At 54.5% G+C, this 14473-nt stretch overlaps 3 protein-coding genes across 10 annotated transcripts in view; all 3 read left to right on the top strand.

Moving 5' to 3' along the window:
* Nucleotides 1-14473, top strand: part of STIMATE (STIM activating enhancer) — a 62056-nt gene that overhangs the window by 44445 nt on the left and 3138 nt on the right. The window contains exons 5-11 of one of the 8 annotated variants that reach the window (XM_059939907.1): nucleotides 3577-3689; nucleotides 4749-4826; nucleotides 5573-5722; nucleotides 7550-8092; nucleotides 8710-8917; nucleotides 12542-12649; nucleotides 13316-13403. In XM_059939907.1, the coding sequence (XP_059795890.1) occupies nucleotides 3577-3689; nucleotides 4749-4826; nucleotides 5573-5722; nucleotides 7550-7666 (458 nt within the window). In that variant the 3' untranslated portion in view covers nucleotides 7667-8092; nucleotides 8710-8917; nucleotides 12542-12649; nucleotides 13316-13403. Of the gene's footprint in view, nucleotides 1-3576; nucleotides 3690-4748; nucleotides 4827-5572; nucleotides 5723-7124; nucleotides 7333-7549; nucleotides 8093-8709; nucleotides 11121-12490; nucleotides 12650-13315; nucleotides 13404-14473 lie in introns of those variants that run through there. The other 7 variants (XM_059939902.1, XM_059939904.1, XM_059939903.1 and 4 more) reach the window with 7 other exon arrangements.
* Nucleotides 8521-13970, top strand: MUSTN1 (musculoskeletal, embryonic nuclear protein 1). The gene is made up of 4 exons (XM_059940599.1): nucleotides 8521-8602; nucleotides 8904-9050; nucleotides 13299-13448; nucleotides 13658-13970. The coding sequence occupies exons 1-4, from the start codon at nucleotides 8521-8523 to the stop codon at nucleotides 13762-13764; spliced, it is 486 nt and encodes a 161-aa protein (XP_059796582.1). The 3' UTR covers nucleotides 13765-13970.
* The window catches only part of ITIH4 (inter-alpha-trypsin inhibitor heavy chain 4), a 59871-nt gene continuing 59348 nt past the window's right edge, over nucleotides 13951-14473 (top strand). The window contains exon 1 of the mRNA XM_059939894.1: nucleotides 13951-14031. Coding sequence (XP_059795877.1) covers nucleotides 13951-14031 — 81 coding nt within the window. The remainder of the gene's footprint in view (nucleotides 14032-14473) is intronic.

Below are 14473 nucleotides of genomic sequence, written 5' to 3'. Positions count from 1 at the left end.
CATTATGGTACCACCTATTCCCAGCATGTTTTGTTTGCATCCTTAAGAGAGATTGAAAGGAAGAAGGCAGTGGTTGTTTAAACCTCTTGTTTCCATGCCACCCTCCTCCACCCACTTAGCCTGCCTCAGCCCCTGCCCTTGGGTCATCCCACCCCTGCCTTTGGGAACCAGAGTCTTCAAGCCAGGGTGTTTCCACATGAAGCTGCCCTTTATCGAGGACTGTCTGGGTCCTCCCTCCCCAGGCTGAGGAAGGATAGTGGATGTCAGTTACCTGGTTTCTACTTCTGTCAATTTCTATTGTTTTTTCTTGCTGCTATAACAAATTACCAACAAAACTAGTGGCTTAAAACAACACAAATTTATTATCTTACTGTCTGTAGTTCAGAAGTCTGACATGGGTCTCACGGACTAAAACCAGGGTGTCGGCAGGACTGGTTCCTTCTGGAGTCTCTGAGGGGAGAATCGGTTTCCTTGCTTTTTCCAGATTCTGGAGGCTACCTACATTCCTTGGTTCGTGGCCCCTTCCTCCATTTTCAGGGCCAGCAGATGCAGGTTGAGTTCCTCTCATATCATATCACTCTGACCTTCCCCCACCTCCTTCCACTCTGAAGTGCCCTTGTGATCACATTGGGCCCACCTGGATAGGCCAGGATGCTCTCTCTTAGTCAGCTGATCAGCAGCCTTAATCCACTTGCAGCCTTGAGCCTCTGCCACAGTAGCTCCATAGTCACAGGTTCTGGGGATTAGGTTGTGGACATTATTCTACCTATTGCACCTGTTAACCGGCCCATCTGCTTGAGGCAGTAGTTCCAGGTAGGCCACAGAGCTCTCTTCTCAGGTGAGAGAAGAAAAGGGGCTTGTTTTCTAGGTGTTTCCATGGTCCCTAGAAGAGAAGGTGAACTTGCTAACAAGAACATGGGCCGTGGGGAATAGACCACACAGCCCTGAGGGGCGAGCCAGGGTCCAGGGAGTACGTGGTGTCTGCAGTCTGAAGACCAGGCTGCTCTTCCTTAGGCAGAAGCCCTGAAAACGAGGTCTCTGTCCTTTGGGCACCAGTGGTGTGTGGGCTTTGCTGCCCGCCCCTGTCCCTGTACTCCCTCCGGAGGCCTCTCTAGATACAGAGTGTTCCATCCTTTTAGTCCCATCCATCCCTGTGATTTATCCTGAGGAAATAATCCAACAAAAACAAACGCCCACGCACCTCAGTGTGTCCAGTGTGGTAAAAAGCAGAGCACACGAGAATGCCTGGCTTGTCTGTCCTTAAAAGACGAGGCTGTGGACAGGCTCTCAAATGAAACAAATCAGAAAAACCAGCACATGTGCGCTCACTCCAGCTGTGGCTGCGAGGGCTGGATGCTTGGAGGAAACGGTGTGTGAGAGTGGGGTCACATGTGACTTTATACTTTTTTTTTCCACCATGTATTTATCTGTTTGTTTATTTATTTATTTATTTATTTCGGCTGCGTTGGGTCTTCGTTGCTGTGCATGGGCTTTCTCTAGTTGCAGCGAGTGGGGGCTACTCTTCGTTGTGGTGCATGGGCTTCTTGTTGTGGAGGCTTCTCTTGTTGCGGAGCACGGGTTCTAGGCATGTGGGCTTCAGTAGTTGTGGCGCATGGGCTCAGTAGTTGTGGCACGCAGGCTCTAGAGCACAGGCTCAGTAGTTGTGGCACGCAGGCTCTAGAGCACAGGCTCAGTAGTTGTGGCACGCAGGCTCTAGAGCACAGGCTCAGTAGTTGTGGCACGCAGGCTCTAGAGCACAGGCTCAGTAGTTGTGGTGCACGGGCTTAGTTGCTCCGTGGCTTATGGGATCTTCCCAGACCAGGGCTGGAATCCGTGTCCCCTGCATTGGCAGGCGGATTCTTAACCACTGTGCCACCAGGGAAGTCCTCACCGTGTTTTTAGACTTTCTTACTCAAGCATCTACATGAAAAACAGAGGCAGCTGCCTCTAAGTTGTGGCTCTGGAACTCAGAGCAGTGGAGTTCAGGGGGCAGTGTGAGGCCCCCTGAGAAGGAAAAGCATCTTCTTTTTCTGTCGGCCACTTAAAACTTGGAGCAAATGGAGTGAGCATGCTCTGAGCAAGTGTATTTTCTTTTGATATTAAATGTTAACTCGTGTTGACTTTCAGACACACTAGTTCCAATCCTACCAGTGCTTCTGTCTGACTGTCCCCCGTTTCACTTAACAGTTTTTAACAAGTATTTTCAGCTGCTGTTTTTGAGGACTTTCCTCAATAATGTCAGGTAGTTTACCGAAAGGATTACAAAACTCCATTAAAAATCTAGTTAGGAGAGATTGCACTTCTGAAATGGCTTTTTGCCTCAAATGTGAAAGTAAATAGGACACCGCAGAAGAGGCAGTGATGTCTTTCTGCATATTTTCTGTGCACTTCTCCAGAGGTTTTCCAGAAAAGGGAATGGCCTGGGGTTGTGTCCATTACAGCTGCTGGAAGGTGTCCACTGGGGTTCCACCACATACAGCTGGCAAGGCTGCGGGCCTCCGGCACCCATGCTGGACAGGGATTGCTGCAGAAACTGCAGAATCAAATGAGAAGCCAGAGGTTCCTCTGGAGGCCAGATTCTCCTCACAGCCTGGATTGGGGCCTTTGTCTCCCCTGCAGTGTTACTCTCTAGCCCCCTCCGGGCCAACGTGGTCACACAGCTCCGGCAGGGCTTCCAGAGTGGCCCCTGGCGGCGTCCCCCCACCCCCCCACTCTCCCCTGGGTCTCCCGCTCTGGAGGCGTTTGTGGCTCCCCAGGGACTCACCCATCCCATGGGTTCTGCCTGTCACTGAGGATGTAGGATGTTCCCTGGAGGGGTCCTCCACCCTGCATCAAGTCCCTTTTGAAACTTTCTGGAGGCACTGAGTGTCCCCCAGTGCGGACTGTTGGATTCCTGCGATTGCTGTGCTGTTTCTCAAGCAGTGACCAGTGGGATCACAGACGGACCTTTGTCACAGCCCCTCCTCACCTTGGAGGCTCCTCTCTTTTCTTCCATGTCCCCAGCCCAAGGTGTTTTGGGGTGCCCCCCTAGACAGAATCTGAATTTCCCCAGAGTCAGGTTTCTGCTTTCAGGGCTGAGGGCAACAGAAATGGCCGGGAGAGCGGGTGGGCCGGGGGTAAGAGACAAACAAAGAGGTCATTTGCTGCCTACATGATTCAAACCCTCAGGCCGCTCATGGACGGGGGAAAGGACGGGTAGCACTACAGCCACTGGAAAAATCAACAACGGATAATAATAGCAGTCTTGCTTAACACAGCCTCAGCTGCCAGTGGACAAAAAGAGCCAGCTTTTCTGAGCTCCAGCAGTGGGCACTTACTAACTTTAGTGCTTTGTAATTATATCTTGGGCTGTCTTGAAAGAAAGGCCACTTAGGTATCTCCAAATTAGGAATTCTCTGATTTTGTTTAAAACACCCACATTTGTTTGTTCGGCCGAGCTGATTCTTGGTGCTCTGGAGGGCTCATTCAGGAGCTCTGGGGTGGGGCGGGGTGTGAGGGCTCACAGGAGCTGTGGGCAGTGGGGGGGCGGGGCATTGGTGTCTGCGCCCCGCGTGACCAAGCCCGCTCTCCCTGCAGGAGACCCTCTGCAGTGCGGAGCCTGGGTTGGACAGTGTGCCCTTTACATCGTGATCATGATTTTTGAAAAATCTGTCGTCTTCATTGTCCTCCTCATACTTCAGTGGAAGAAGGTTTGCCTCTTGTTCCCTTCTTTACCAGCTCCTCGAGACGCTAAGCAAGACAGTGCTTCCCCACCCCAGCCCTACTGGGAAACCAAACTGGTTGTTGTTGTTTTTTTTAACTCCATGAATGCACCTGGATTGGTTCTGATGGGGCAGCTCCTGGCTGCCTATCAAGAGCAGTAACTTGTCAGTTTTTTACGTAGCATCCTTCCACTTCGGCCATACACGTCTGCTCTAGATTAAGCCTTGGAATATATAAAGCCCATGAAAATACAGTCCCCACCCTGGGCTTGCTTATGGTGGTCGGTTAACTGTAAGTGTTGTCAGCGGGTGTTCTCTACGTTTGCAGGTGCTTCCTCATACACCTGTCTTGGCCAGTGGTTTAGTCGAGCCTTTTGGTGCCACAGGCAGTGGCTGGTCACAGGTTCCCATGGTTCCTAACCCTGCCCTCTGGCCCCAGGGCTGTGCAGTTAAGCTTCCACTGCCCACAGGAAACCAGCCAAAGAGACTTCGGGGACAAGTAACTCAGATCCTGGCCTGCTTTGGTTTTATTTGTGGCTGAGATTTATTTTTTTAAGAAAATAAACCAAGGCTTTTAGGAGCTGTTGCCCTTGAGGAGGCGGTTGGGGTGCAGGGTTTCTGTTAGAAAGTGGTCGGCACCTCATTGCTAGTAGCTGTGATGAGCGCCCACCGACCTCCTTCTCTTCTCACACTTCCAACCCCACCCTGTGCCTGCTTCGTAAAGTGCTTCCCGCCCCACCCCTGTCCCCCATCCCCGCGTCGCTTCGCTTCTCAAGTCCGCACCAGGACTGGAGCTCAAGCACTAACTGCTCCCAGTGGTCTCCAAGGGGGTCAGTCCCTTGTTAGCAGTCAGATCTGGGGACTGTGCGGCCCTGGGTGTGAGGTACTGTTCTCATCAGGGCTCTGGGGGGAGTGTCTAAGCTAAGCCCCCTCGCAAGGCCTCGTGGGTGATTTCCAGTGCCGCATCACCCCCCCCACTCCCCCACCCCCGCCCCGAACTTTCTCTGGGGTCTCCCCTGCCCTCACTGAGTCTGCTTCTCTTTACAGGTGGCCCTGTTGAATCCCATTGAAAACCCAGACCTGAAGCTGGCCATCGTCATGCTGATCGTCCCCTTCTTTGTCAATGTCAGTGCCTTGTTGCATTTTTTACCCCTGTTTGCCCCCTGCCTTCCCGCGTCTGTCAGAATTCTGAGTCTGATGGAGAAAACACGTTATAGCCCTCGGGTCCCTCCATGCAAGCATTTGCCACCTCCCATCCCCACCCCGGACCTGGAAATGGCAGGATTGCTTCCTCAACATGCACATCCCTGCTCTGGGGCCTCTGTGCAAAATGAAGGGTCCTGGGATCTTTGTCTTGCCCTCCCTGCCCCGTGTGTAACAGCAGCTTCTAGATTAAGATCGTCAGGAATTCACCCCCGTCGTTTATTCCTGACCGCAGGGCTCCAAGAGAAACTCATGAGCACTCTGGCTAGAAATTAAGAAATAAGAAAAGAAACGGTAAAGGAACCTGGGGATGACAGATGTGGCAGGTGTGCCGGCCAACTGCTCGGCCCAGGGGAGGAGCCCCCACCAGGAGTCCGGAGACCTTGGTTCAGGCCCCGCTCTGCCAACTGCTGCGGCAACCGGGGCAGGCTGTCCCCATCAGTCACCACCACAGAACCCCTTGGGGTGAAACAGAAGAAGGGACATAGAGATTGGGAATCTCTTCGTAGACTGCTGAGAGAGAGAGCAGGGGGCCTGGATGATGTTTTCCTTTCCCTGGTTCTCGATGCTGTGTTCTGGAGCAGGGGTGAGAAGGATGGGTGTGGGGCTGCTCAGCTTGGTTTCACAAATGGCTTATCCCGGAGTAACCTGCATTTTCCTTCCCCCAGGCTCTGATGTTTTGGGTAGTGGACAATTTCCTCATGAGAAAGGGAAGGACGAAAGCTAAACTAGAAGAAAGGGGAGCCAACCAGGACTCGAGGAATGGCAGCAAGGTCCGCTACCGAAGGGCCGCATCCCACGAGGAGTCGGAGTCTGAGGTAGGGCCGAGCCCTCGTGCCGCTGACCCAGGAGGGGTCTGGTCTTGTGTTTGCATCTGTCCTTCTCTTGAGTGCTGAGTCACAGTGCCAGCCAGCGGGAGGGAGAGGAGGCTGACAGCTCCCATCCAGCCTGGACCCATTCCTGCTGTCCCATGGGCCTTCCTAGGCCCGGGAGCTGGAGCATCTGTTGGGGGTGGCTCGCCTCCTGTAGCCCCTCTGTCAGTGGAGAAAGACAGGAAAGGGAGGAGCTGCCTTGTTCCAGGGAAGCTGTCAAGGACGTGTGGGCCTGGTCGTCGACCTTTAAGCATCAAGACGTTTGAATCCCTGCCTGTCGCCAAAGAGCAAGGGAAGTGTTGGCTAAGCCACCAAGAAACTTCTGTAGGAGTAGCCAGACCTCCCAGGGAGAACCTCACCTCCCCTTATTTTCAGGTTTCCTGAGTTCAAATGTTTGGACTTCAGGGAGATTGGTGGTCATAAATAGGAGCCTGGAGGCAAGGTTGTGTCCTAGGCAGCCCACAGCACTCACTTTGCACCTGCACTGTGCTGTGGGATGGGGGCTACAGAAATGGCTGAGGTCTTCAGACTTGTGGGCAAGGAAGGTGACAGCCTGCACAGCCCATCGTAGCACTCTGCGATAAATTCTGAGATTGAGGCATTGACAAAGCCCTGTGAGGACTTGGAACAGTTGGTTTAGCTCTTGGGGGCGTCCTGGAGGGAGCTTTGAAAGCTGACTAGATGGAGGACAGAGGGGAAGCCCATCGCTTCTCTAGGTGTCCCTAGAATCTGGCACAAGGCCTGTCGGGTTGTAAGAGCGCAGTGAACATTAGGTGAATGACAAACAGCGTTTCAGGCAGAAGCAGCTGCTCCTGAGCAGTTGTAGTCATGTGATTTGGCATTTGGGTACTAATGTGAAATTTATTGTGGCCAGAGGAGCATATATTCCGGAGGGTAGGACAGAATGACAAGAAGTAGGTACGGGCAAAGGTCTGAGCTAGCTGGGCAAGGTGCTTTGTGATCCAGCGTGAGGAATGGGAATGTGCTTGTGCGGCAGGTAGGGAGCCAGAGTGTTCGATCAGGGGACCAAGACTGGAGGCAGGAAGCCCTGCGGGGAGGGGTGGTGAGACTGCCCTGCCCGGGGGGAGAATGAGCTCCCCTTGCACAGGTGCGCTTCGGGCCTCTCCATCCTGACCTGGGCTGTGCCAGTCCTTCCCCGGTGCTCTGAGGTCTGTGGAGCCGGGCAGGTGGGCAGTGAATGAGTGTCTGCGCCGGGTGCCCTAGCTGCGTGGCTGCATCGTTCTGGGGGCTCAGCAGAGCAGAGGGCTTCTGTTGGTCTTCAGAAGTTTACCAGGTTGGCTCAGAGCAGACACTCTGAAATCTCCATGCTTTATGTTGTGCCCCACAGGTGTTTTCCTTTCAAAACGGGGCTTTTCAGTCTGCTTTTGCTGTATTTGAACCAATTTCAAGGACCTAAGACTCCATGTGTGAAGACTGGGCTTTTTTGCCAGGATGACCGTAGGCTAAGTTTGCTCTGACGGGGGTTCGGTCCCAGCCGGAGGTTGGATGGAGAAGCGGGAGCACGAGCAGAGGGGAGGCGTATCGACTCAGCACTGGTATCAGTAGCCCGTGGATGCACGTGGTGTAAAAAAAAGTCTGGGGTGGGCCAGCTTGTCTCACTCTGTAAAGGGGGCCTCCCCATCACCCTCTCCTAAAGAAATCCGACACTTGAGGCCTCCTAGACAGGCTGGCATTCTGTGCCGGGGTCCAAGGTGGGTAGGTGAAGAGGACGCTGCAGGCAGTGACTCAGGGCCACGCCTCTCCACCACTCAGATCCTGATCTCGGCCGATGATGAGATGGAGGAGTCCGATGTGGAGGAGGACCTCCGGAGACTGACCCCCCTGAAGCCCGCGAAGAAAAAGAAGCACCGCTTCGGGCTGCCTGTATGACGCATCCTCGAGCTGGGGTCAGGTCGGGGCCCGGCCAGCCACTGGTTGGCCGAGGGTCGCTCTGCTGCGTCTTCCCTTCCCTCCTCTCTCTGCCCCTCTTCTACCTCCACTCCTCCCACGGTCTCTGCCCACTCCTAGACTACTGTGACCCGAGGGAGGGAGGCCGCTGGCCCGGCGTGGCAGCTGGAGGTCCCCACTCAGTTGCACTACAAACACTGACCAAATATGCAAGCGAGGCGTTTTGTTTGTGTGTTGTCGTCCCAAGCGGTGTTGTGAGGGACCCAGAAGCCCTGTCCTGCGTCTGGCCGGGTGGCCTCGAGGATGAGAACTCACGTGCACACAGACCGTGGGTGGAGCCTTTCGCCAAGGCTCAGGGGAATGTGAAGACGTAACACGTTTGGGGGCTAAAAGTTACACATTGACCAGGTTGGAACCGCAACGCTTTCTTACTCGAAATGGCTTTTGTAACTATTGATTTCTATAGCTGGTTTTATGAGCTGTCACAGTGTTAATGTTTTTTGAGTATATGTTTATTTCCTATGGGACTCATGGGCAAAACATAGATTTTTAAGTCTTCCGTATGCTGTTAACTTTTATATTTTTAAGTTATATTTTCATACTATTGTATTTAAAAACCCTTTTTAATCCCCAAAGAAATGGGTTTGTTTGCCTTTCATGGGTTGTGAACTGGTGGGAGGAAAAAGTCGGGAATTTTTTATTTGGAACATTGTTAGGTAATCTACGATCAGATGAGGTAAATGATTCCGGTAGGAAGGGAGGTGGGCCCTCATCTGAAATCAACAAACCCGGTGGTTCTGCAAAGGTCAGGCCTGGGCAGGAAGTGGCCGGTCCAAATGTGGATCCAGGGCCCTGTGAGGGTGGAACAGGAAGGGCTCTGCCCAGGGCCCACCAGCTCCTTGGCACTTCTGCTGGCAGGTTAGAGGTCTTAGTGAAACATGCCGGAAAAAGGAGCGTAAGAGGATGTTGTGTCCAGAGAAATTGAGACTCCGAGCCACTCCTGTTTGTTCCCTGCCTCTCTTCAGAGCCTCCAGATCTGAAGTTTAAAACACAATCTCGGCCTCCCCGCCTCCCATGGTGCAGCCTTCAGAACCAGGCTCTGGACCCAGCTCTGGGAACTTCCTCTCAGGCTACGCCTTGCCTATCAGCTTAGTGTTGTCGACTCGTCTTCTAGAGAACGCCTGTCTGACCAAGTGATCCTGTTTTTCACATCCTCCAGACCAGCGGGTGGAGGTGAGCGAGCTTGCTCTCTGCATCCACAGGCAGGACGAGGTGCTTCAAAGCTTGTGGCCCCCACTCCCCAGCATGGGCATCGGCCCCGTGGCTTTGGGAGTCTGCTGCCCGGCAGTGGAATGGGCTGACCCAGGTACTTGCCCTGCTGTGGGAGCAGCAGCCCAGTGTTTTGTCCCAGCCCGGAGGCAGTCATGGAAGTTTAGGAATAGAGAACCGCATGGCTAAGGTGCGAGCTGGAAGTGAGATCAGTGCAGGGAGGTCACACCACCCAGAACCTTCTTTTTAGGTTCCTACCTAAAAACCTACATAAAAACGTGTCACTGAAGCAGATTGGGTCTGAACTGTGACATGTGAGCCGCGCTGTTAAACCAGGCATCCTGGGCCTGTCCTCTGCCTCCCACGGTCTCACCTTGTGTGGGTCATGGAGGGACAAGCCTTGCAGAGGCCTTCTCAGCCTGTCGTCCTGTAGGAGTCCAGAGGGCCAGAGGAGCTGGGACCTGAATTGCAGTGGGCGGTGACTCTGTTACGGTGGGCACCTGCAGCTGGAGAGGAGAGCAGGGTGAGATTGGAGCCCATCTCCACTCTCCCTTAGCTTTGCTCTCATTTTATGCTCCTCCCCCCTTCCACCCTCGGCTGTGTTAGTGGGGGCCTCCCCACTGGGAAGACCAGGACTGACATCGGTCCTGGTAGGTGGCAGGCATCGCTGACTTGCCTTACTCTGTCCTCCTGTTTTGTCTTGGTTTGAATAACCTGTGGCCGCAGCTGTTTCCTGCACCTCCCTGAGCCCAGAATCTGAGCTTCACTTTCAGTCTTGAGCTCCTCATGTTTCCAAACCAGGGACGGGGGTGGGGAAGCCACAGGTGTGAAGGATGGAAACTCTGTGTTACAGACCCCAGATGAGCTGCTCATCTCAAGGCTCGTCCCAGCGCCTGCTGGGCAGTGGGTTTGGGGGACAAAGAGGTAGCGAGCGATCAGTGGTTTCTCCCTGTATCCTGATTTTGAAAGGTCTTTAGTCTCTGAGCCTCAGTTGTATAGCTGGCTAACTAGGACATGGACGTGTAACAGGGAGTCTGATCATACAGGGCCTTGTCAGCGTGCGGGCCTAAACGGCGTGGCCTGATGTGTTTGGCCTTATCCCTGGGATAAGCTTCCTCACCACCTGCTCCAAGGTGCCTTATGAGGTGCAGCTCTTCACCTGCCACATGGCAAGCATCATTGTGCTTGAGAAACCACGGGACACCAACTGGGTATTGTGCGCCATCCGTCTGATTTGTCCTAATCTGGACCTCAGCCAAGCCACCCATAATGGAAACTTGTAAGTCAAGGCCATGAACGAGTTTCTTATAACTGATAGAAATAACCCGGTGAGGTAGAACTGTCAAATCTGAATGGAAGAGATCGTTGTTGCCCATTTTTCCTTTCGCTGACAGTGGGATATTGACAATGGCAAGGAGGGATGTTGGTGAGATCCCAGGCGGTGGCTTCTTGGTCTGCTCAGCCCAAAGACCTGCCACTTGAAGGCCCGTCAATTAGCCTTCAGGCACACTGGTGGCCTCTTGCCTCAAGCTTTAACCTGTGCCTCTTCCTGACAACAGGAGTCATGGGTTAGTGTTGACCTGTCATGCCTTTAAAGGGAAAATATGTAAAGGCTCAAATTCAGGTTGTTTCTTCCCCTCCTCAGTGTGGGCCTGGAGGCTGGAGCCCGGAGTCCCCGTCTGAAGGCTGCCCCAGGAGCCTGGAGGGAGGAGCAGCTGTCAGCAGCTCACTCTGCCCTCCAGACTGCAGTTCACTGGCCTTTTTGCAGCCAGGCAAATGCAGACGGCTCTGGGAACTTGCCGTCAGCCAGAGCAGCCACCTTGTAGGGGACAGGGCCGGCCTTTAGAAGTTTCACACGTTTCCAACTAGGAGTGGAGAGCTCTGTGTTTTACCCTGTGAAACATTGGCAGCTCTGAAGGGCTTTGCTCTTGGGGAGGGACCTTGAGCTCCTGAGTGGGTGGGTGGGTTGGTTTAATTTGATTTCTCTTTTCATGAAGTTTATTAGAAGTCAGACCTATGTGAGCAAACCATGACCGACTTCCACTGCCCTCCCAGTGGGGGTGGTTAAATTTGTGGTGTTACGATTCACAGAAACACATTTTTGAAATGAAAGGGAAGACGATGTACTTACATTGTAAAGTGGTTTACAATAAAGTTTGACATCTTATTACAGTTTTTTAAAAAAAGAAACCATCACTTTTGTGGTTGCTGGTTGTGTGTTCTGTGAAGTTGAAACAGCTTAGTGGGGGTCAAGAAAATGGCCCCAGTGAGTTAGAAGGTTCTCCCCAGAAAACAGAGTGAGAATGAATCTGACATCTCCTTATGGCAGATGTGGGAGCCAAAACCTGCCAAGGGGAAAAAACCAAACATACTCTTGCCATTTCCACTTCCCTGTTAATGCGAGTAAAAGCCACTCTGCCTGCCCCCCGCCCCCCGAGGAGTGAAGGGTGCCGGAGAGATGGAGTGTGAGGAGTGAACATCCCACATCCTTGTTCCTGAGGCCACAAGGCTGGAAGGCAGGTGCCCCCCTGGGCAGAGCTGGCTGTGGGGGCCGAGCTGAAGTGCTGGGAGCCAGCAGCAGTGCCCTCACAGGCCAGGCCTGCCCTCAGTGCCTCTTGGCCCCTGTTTGGAGCCCTGAGTCTGTGCCCGTCCAGAGGCATTCCTCATGTCAGCACTTGTCTCAGATGGAGCCTGGCAGGGCTCGCATTGGCCTCTTGGGGCCAGGACTGGGCAGGGGGGTTCAGGGTGGGATGAGGCCTGACAGCAGCGGAGTGGTGTTCCAGACAGCCAGACATCAGTGCCTGGTTGGGTTTCGTCTGCCTGGAGCCTTCAAGGATAAAAATACTCTCCATCACAAACTGACAAGGAGCTTGGGCATGTCTGATCCAATGGGGCGGACCCTGACCTCCCACCCACATCCACTCCTACCCTCATCTCAGGCTCGGAGTCCTGCCCTGTGCCCTGGGGGTCTTCCCTTCAAGGATGGGGTGTTAGGAACTAGCAGAGGAGAGCTAAGTGACCTTCAGGGAGCCTGTGCCTCTGTCCATGCCTTGAGTGGGCTTCACTCTTGCCCACCCTCTCACAACCTAAATGTCCTTGGGCCAGATGCCCTTCGGTGACCTCGTCTCAGTCAGAGGCTCTGTGCTGTTTCCTGCCTTCAGCTCACCGGTACCCTTACCACAAAGCATAGTTTCCTCCCGGCCCTTCCTGGTTGCTTTGCTCCCTCCTTCATCCTGTTGCTAAACTTGCACTGGGAGCTGGACAGAGGACAGGGGCATCAGCAAAAATGCGGATGGAGCGGCTCCCAGGCTTCCCTTGGCAGCAGCTTCTGTACCTGTGAGCCAGGGGTAGCCCCCATGCTCTGAGTCCACTGTGAGGGCCCAGCGAGCTGGGTGTGAGCACATGCTCCCCAGCGGCAGATGCAGGAAGCCCTCCGCCCTGCTGCCGTGTGGGGCTGGGAAGTCTCTTTCCTCTGGAATCCAGGGAAGGGGTAGAAGAGAGAGAAAAACAAGCTCAGACCTGTCCACCCTGGCTCAGGGCCCGCTCTTTCCTCCGGGACACCCCCCACGCTGGGATGGACTATCACAGATGGACAGCTCGGAGTGCCACACGCACGTTACAGGACCTACGTTCATAAACGCGAGTCGCTGCCAGGCCCAGCACCTCCCGCCTGCCAGAGAGCAGCTGTTCTCAAGGGTACGGGGTCTCCCCAGCTGTCTGCTTTCACCAGAACTGCAGCCCACCAAGCAGCAGTGCTCAGCGAGCCCCCATCATCTCCAAGAATAAACTCTGAAGGCAGCGGCTGTGTGGATCTGAATCATCAGGGAGCTGTCAGAGGAGGGGGAGTGACTTCCCGGGACAGGCAAGCCAACTATATAAGCCCCAGAGGGCTGGGCGCCGCTCAGATCTCTTTCACAGCCGCTGCCTTCCAGGGAGCAGTTCCCCACACCCACCATGTCCCAGGTAGGAGGGCCCAGCACAGGCCCTGCTTGTGCCAGGGGGTGGGGGTGGAGGATGGACGTTGTTATCTTTAGCAGCTGTGTCTTGAGCTGAGCTCTGGGCATAAACACAGGAGGCTCTGCCTCTCCTGGAAGACCGGGGCTCAGGGAGGACAGGCACACAGATGGTGTGAGGCTACAACAGCCATGGCCCCAGAGCTCCCAGTTTGTGGGAAAAGGGCAGAGACTCGGGGTAGGGGGCTGTGAAGTATAGTCAGGAAGGCTTCCTGGAAGAGGAGTGAGGCCTTGAATTGGCTTGAGTTAAGTGAGCAGGGAAGAGGGGTCTCTGCCAAGGCACAGTGGTGGGAAAGGGTTCTCAGCCTCGAGGCCTCGGGTTGTAAGTTGAGGCTCTGGACTCTCCAAGGCTGGCACTCAGGAAGACCCCATCAAGAAGAAGCGCCCCCCTGTGAAGGAGGAGGACCTGAAGGGGGCCCGAGGGAAGCTGACCAAGAACCAGGAGATCAAGTCCAAGACCTACCAGGTCATGCGGGAGTGTGGTGAGTGTTCTTGGGACGATGGGGGCCAGGGGCGCAGATGTGTGTCAATAGGAGGGAGGATGGGGTTGGGGGGGGGAGGTCCCATGGGTCCTTTTTCTAAGAGTTCAGAGCTTGTGGGCTCGGGGGGGTGCTCCCCACAAAAGGAGCCTTTCCTCCCTAGGAAGCCAGGCCGTGCCCCTGACTACACCTCCTCCCCATCCTCCCCACAGAGCAAGCTGGTTCTGCCGCCCCATCGGTGTTCAGCCTTGCCCGGACTGGCACCGAGACCGTTTTTGAGAAGCCCAAAGCCGGACCCGCCAAGAGTGTCTTTGGCTGAGAAGTGCACGCCACGCCCCTCACCGTCAGCAACACCTAGACACAGGAGCCTTTCCCAAGAACTCTTTTTTTTATGCCAGAACATAGCTTCTCACCCGTGGCCTCTGGGATTGGCACCCTCCCCGACAACCCTGGCCCCTGAGCCCAGGGACTCTGCATCAGCACCTGGGCAACACCAATAAAGAGGATGCCCAAGTGGCCCCAGCATTTGGAGGGTGTTGGATGGTCACTGGCCATGGCCACTAAATGCAGGGGAGGGGTGGGCAAGGTGGGTGTGGGGCATGTTCTGTACGCTTCTCAGCTTTTGGGACGGCCCCAGAGGATAATGCAGGTGCCATTATGGCCACTGCCACGTACTAGAAAGAACCTTGGGTGTGGAGCCCTGGCGCTGATCTGTGTGACTTCAGACTGTCTCTCCTCCTTTTCTGAGCCTGTTTGCCCTTGTATGAGGCAAGGGAGCCTGTTCCGCAAAACAGGCCATAGTCACACTGCTCAGAGCGAGGCAGGTGGGGGCCTGGGGCTCACGCTTCCCTTGGTTTTCACAGAAGCCATCGAGATGCCTCCAAGGACCCCAAGACTCTGAGGGACTCAGGATCCTCAAAGCCCCCTCCCCCTTGTTCACATTGCCTCCCTGCCAGCTCGCACCCCCTCCCCCTTGTTCACATTGCCTCCCTGCCAGCTCGCATCCCCTCAAAGACAAAGCCAGGTGG

This window comes from Balaenoptera ricei, chromosome 11 (genome assembly GCF_028023285.1).
Source record: "Balaenoptera ricei isolate mBalRic1 chromosome 11, mBalRic1.hap2, whole genome shotgun sequence".
Classification (NCBI taxonomy): Eukaryota; Metazoa; Chordata; class Mammalia; order Artiodactyla; family Balaenopteridae; genus Balaenoptera; species Balaenoptera ricei.
Note: the sequence above shows the minus strand (reverse complement) of the source record. Positions and strands in the feature narration are given on the sequence as shown.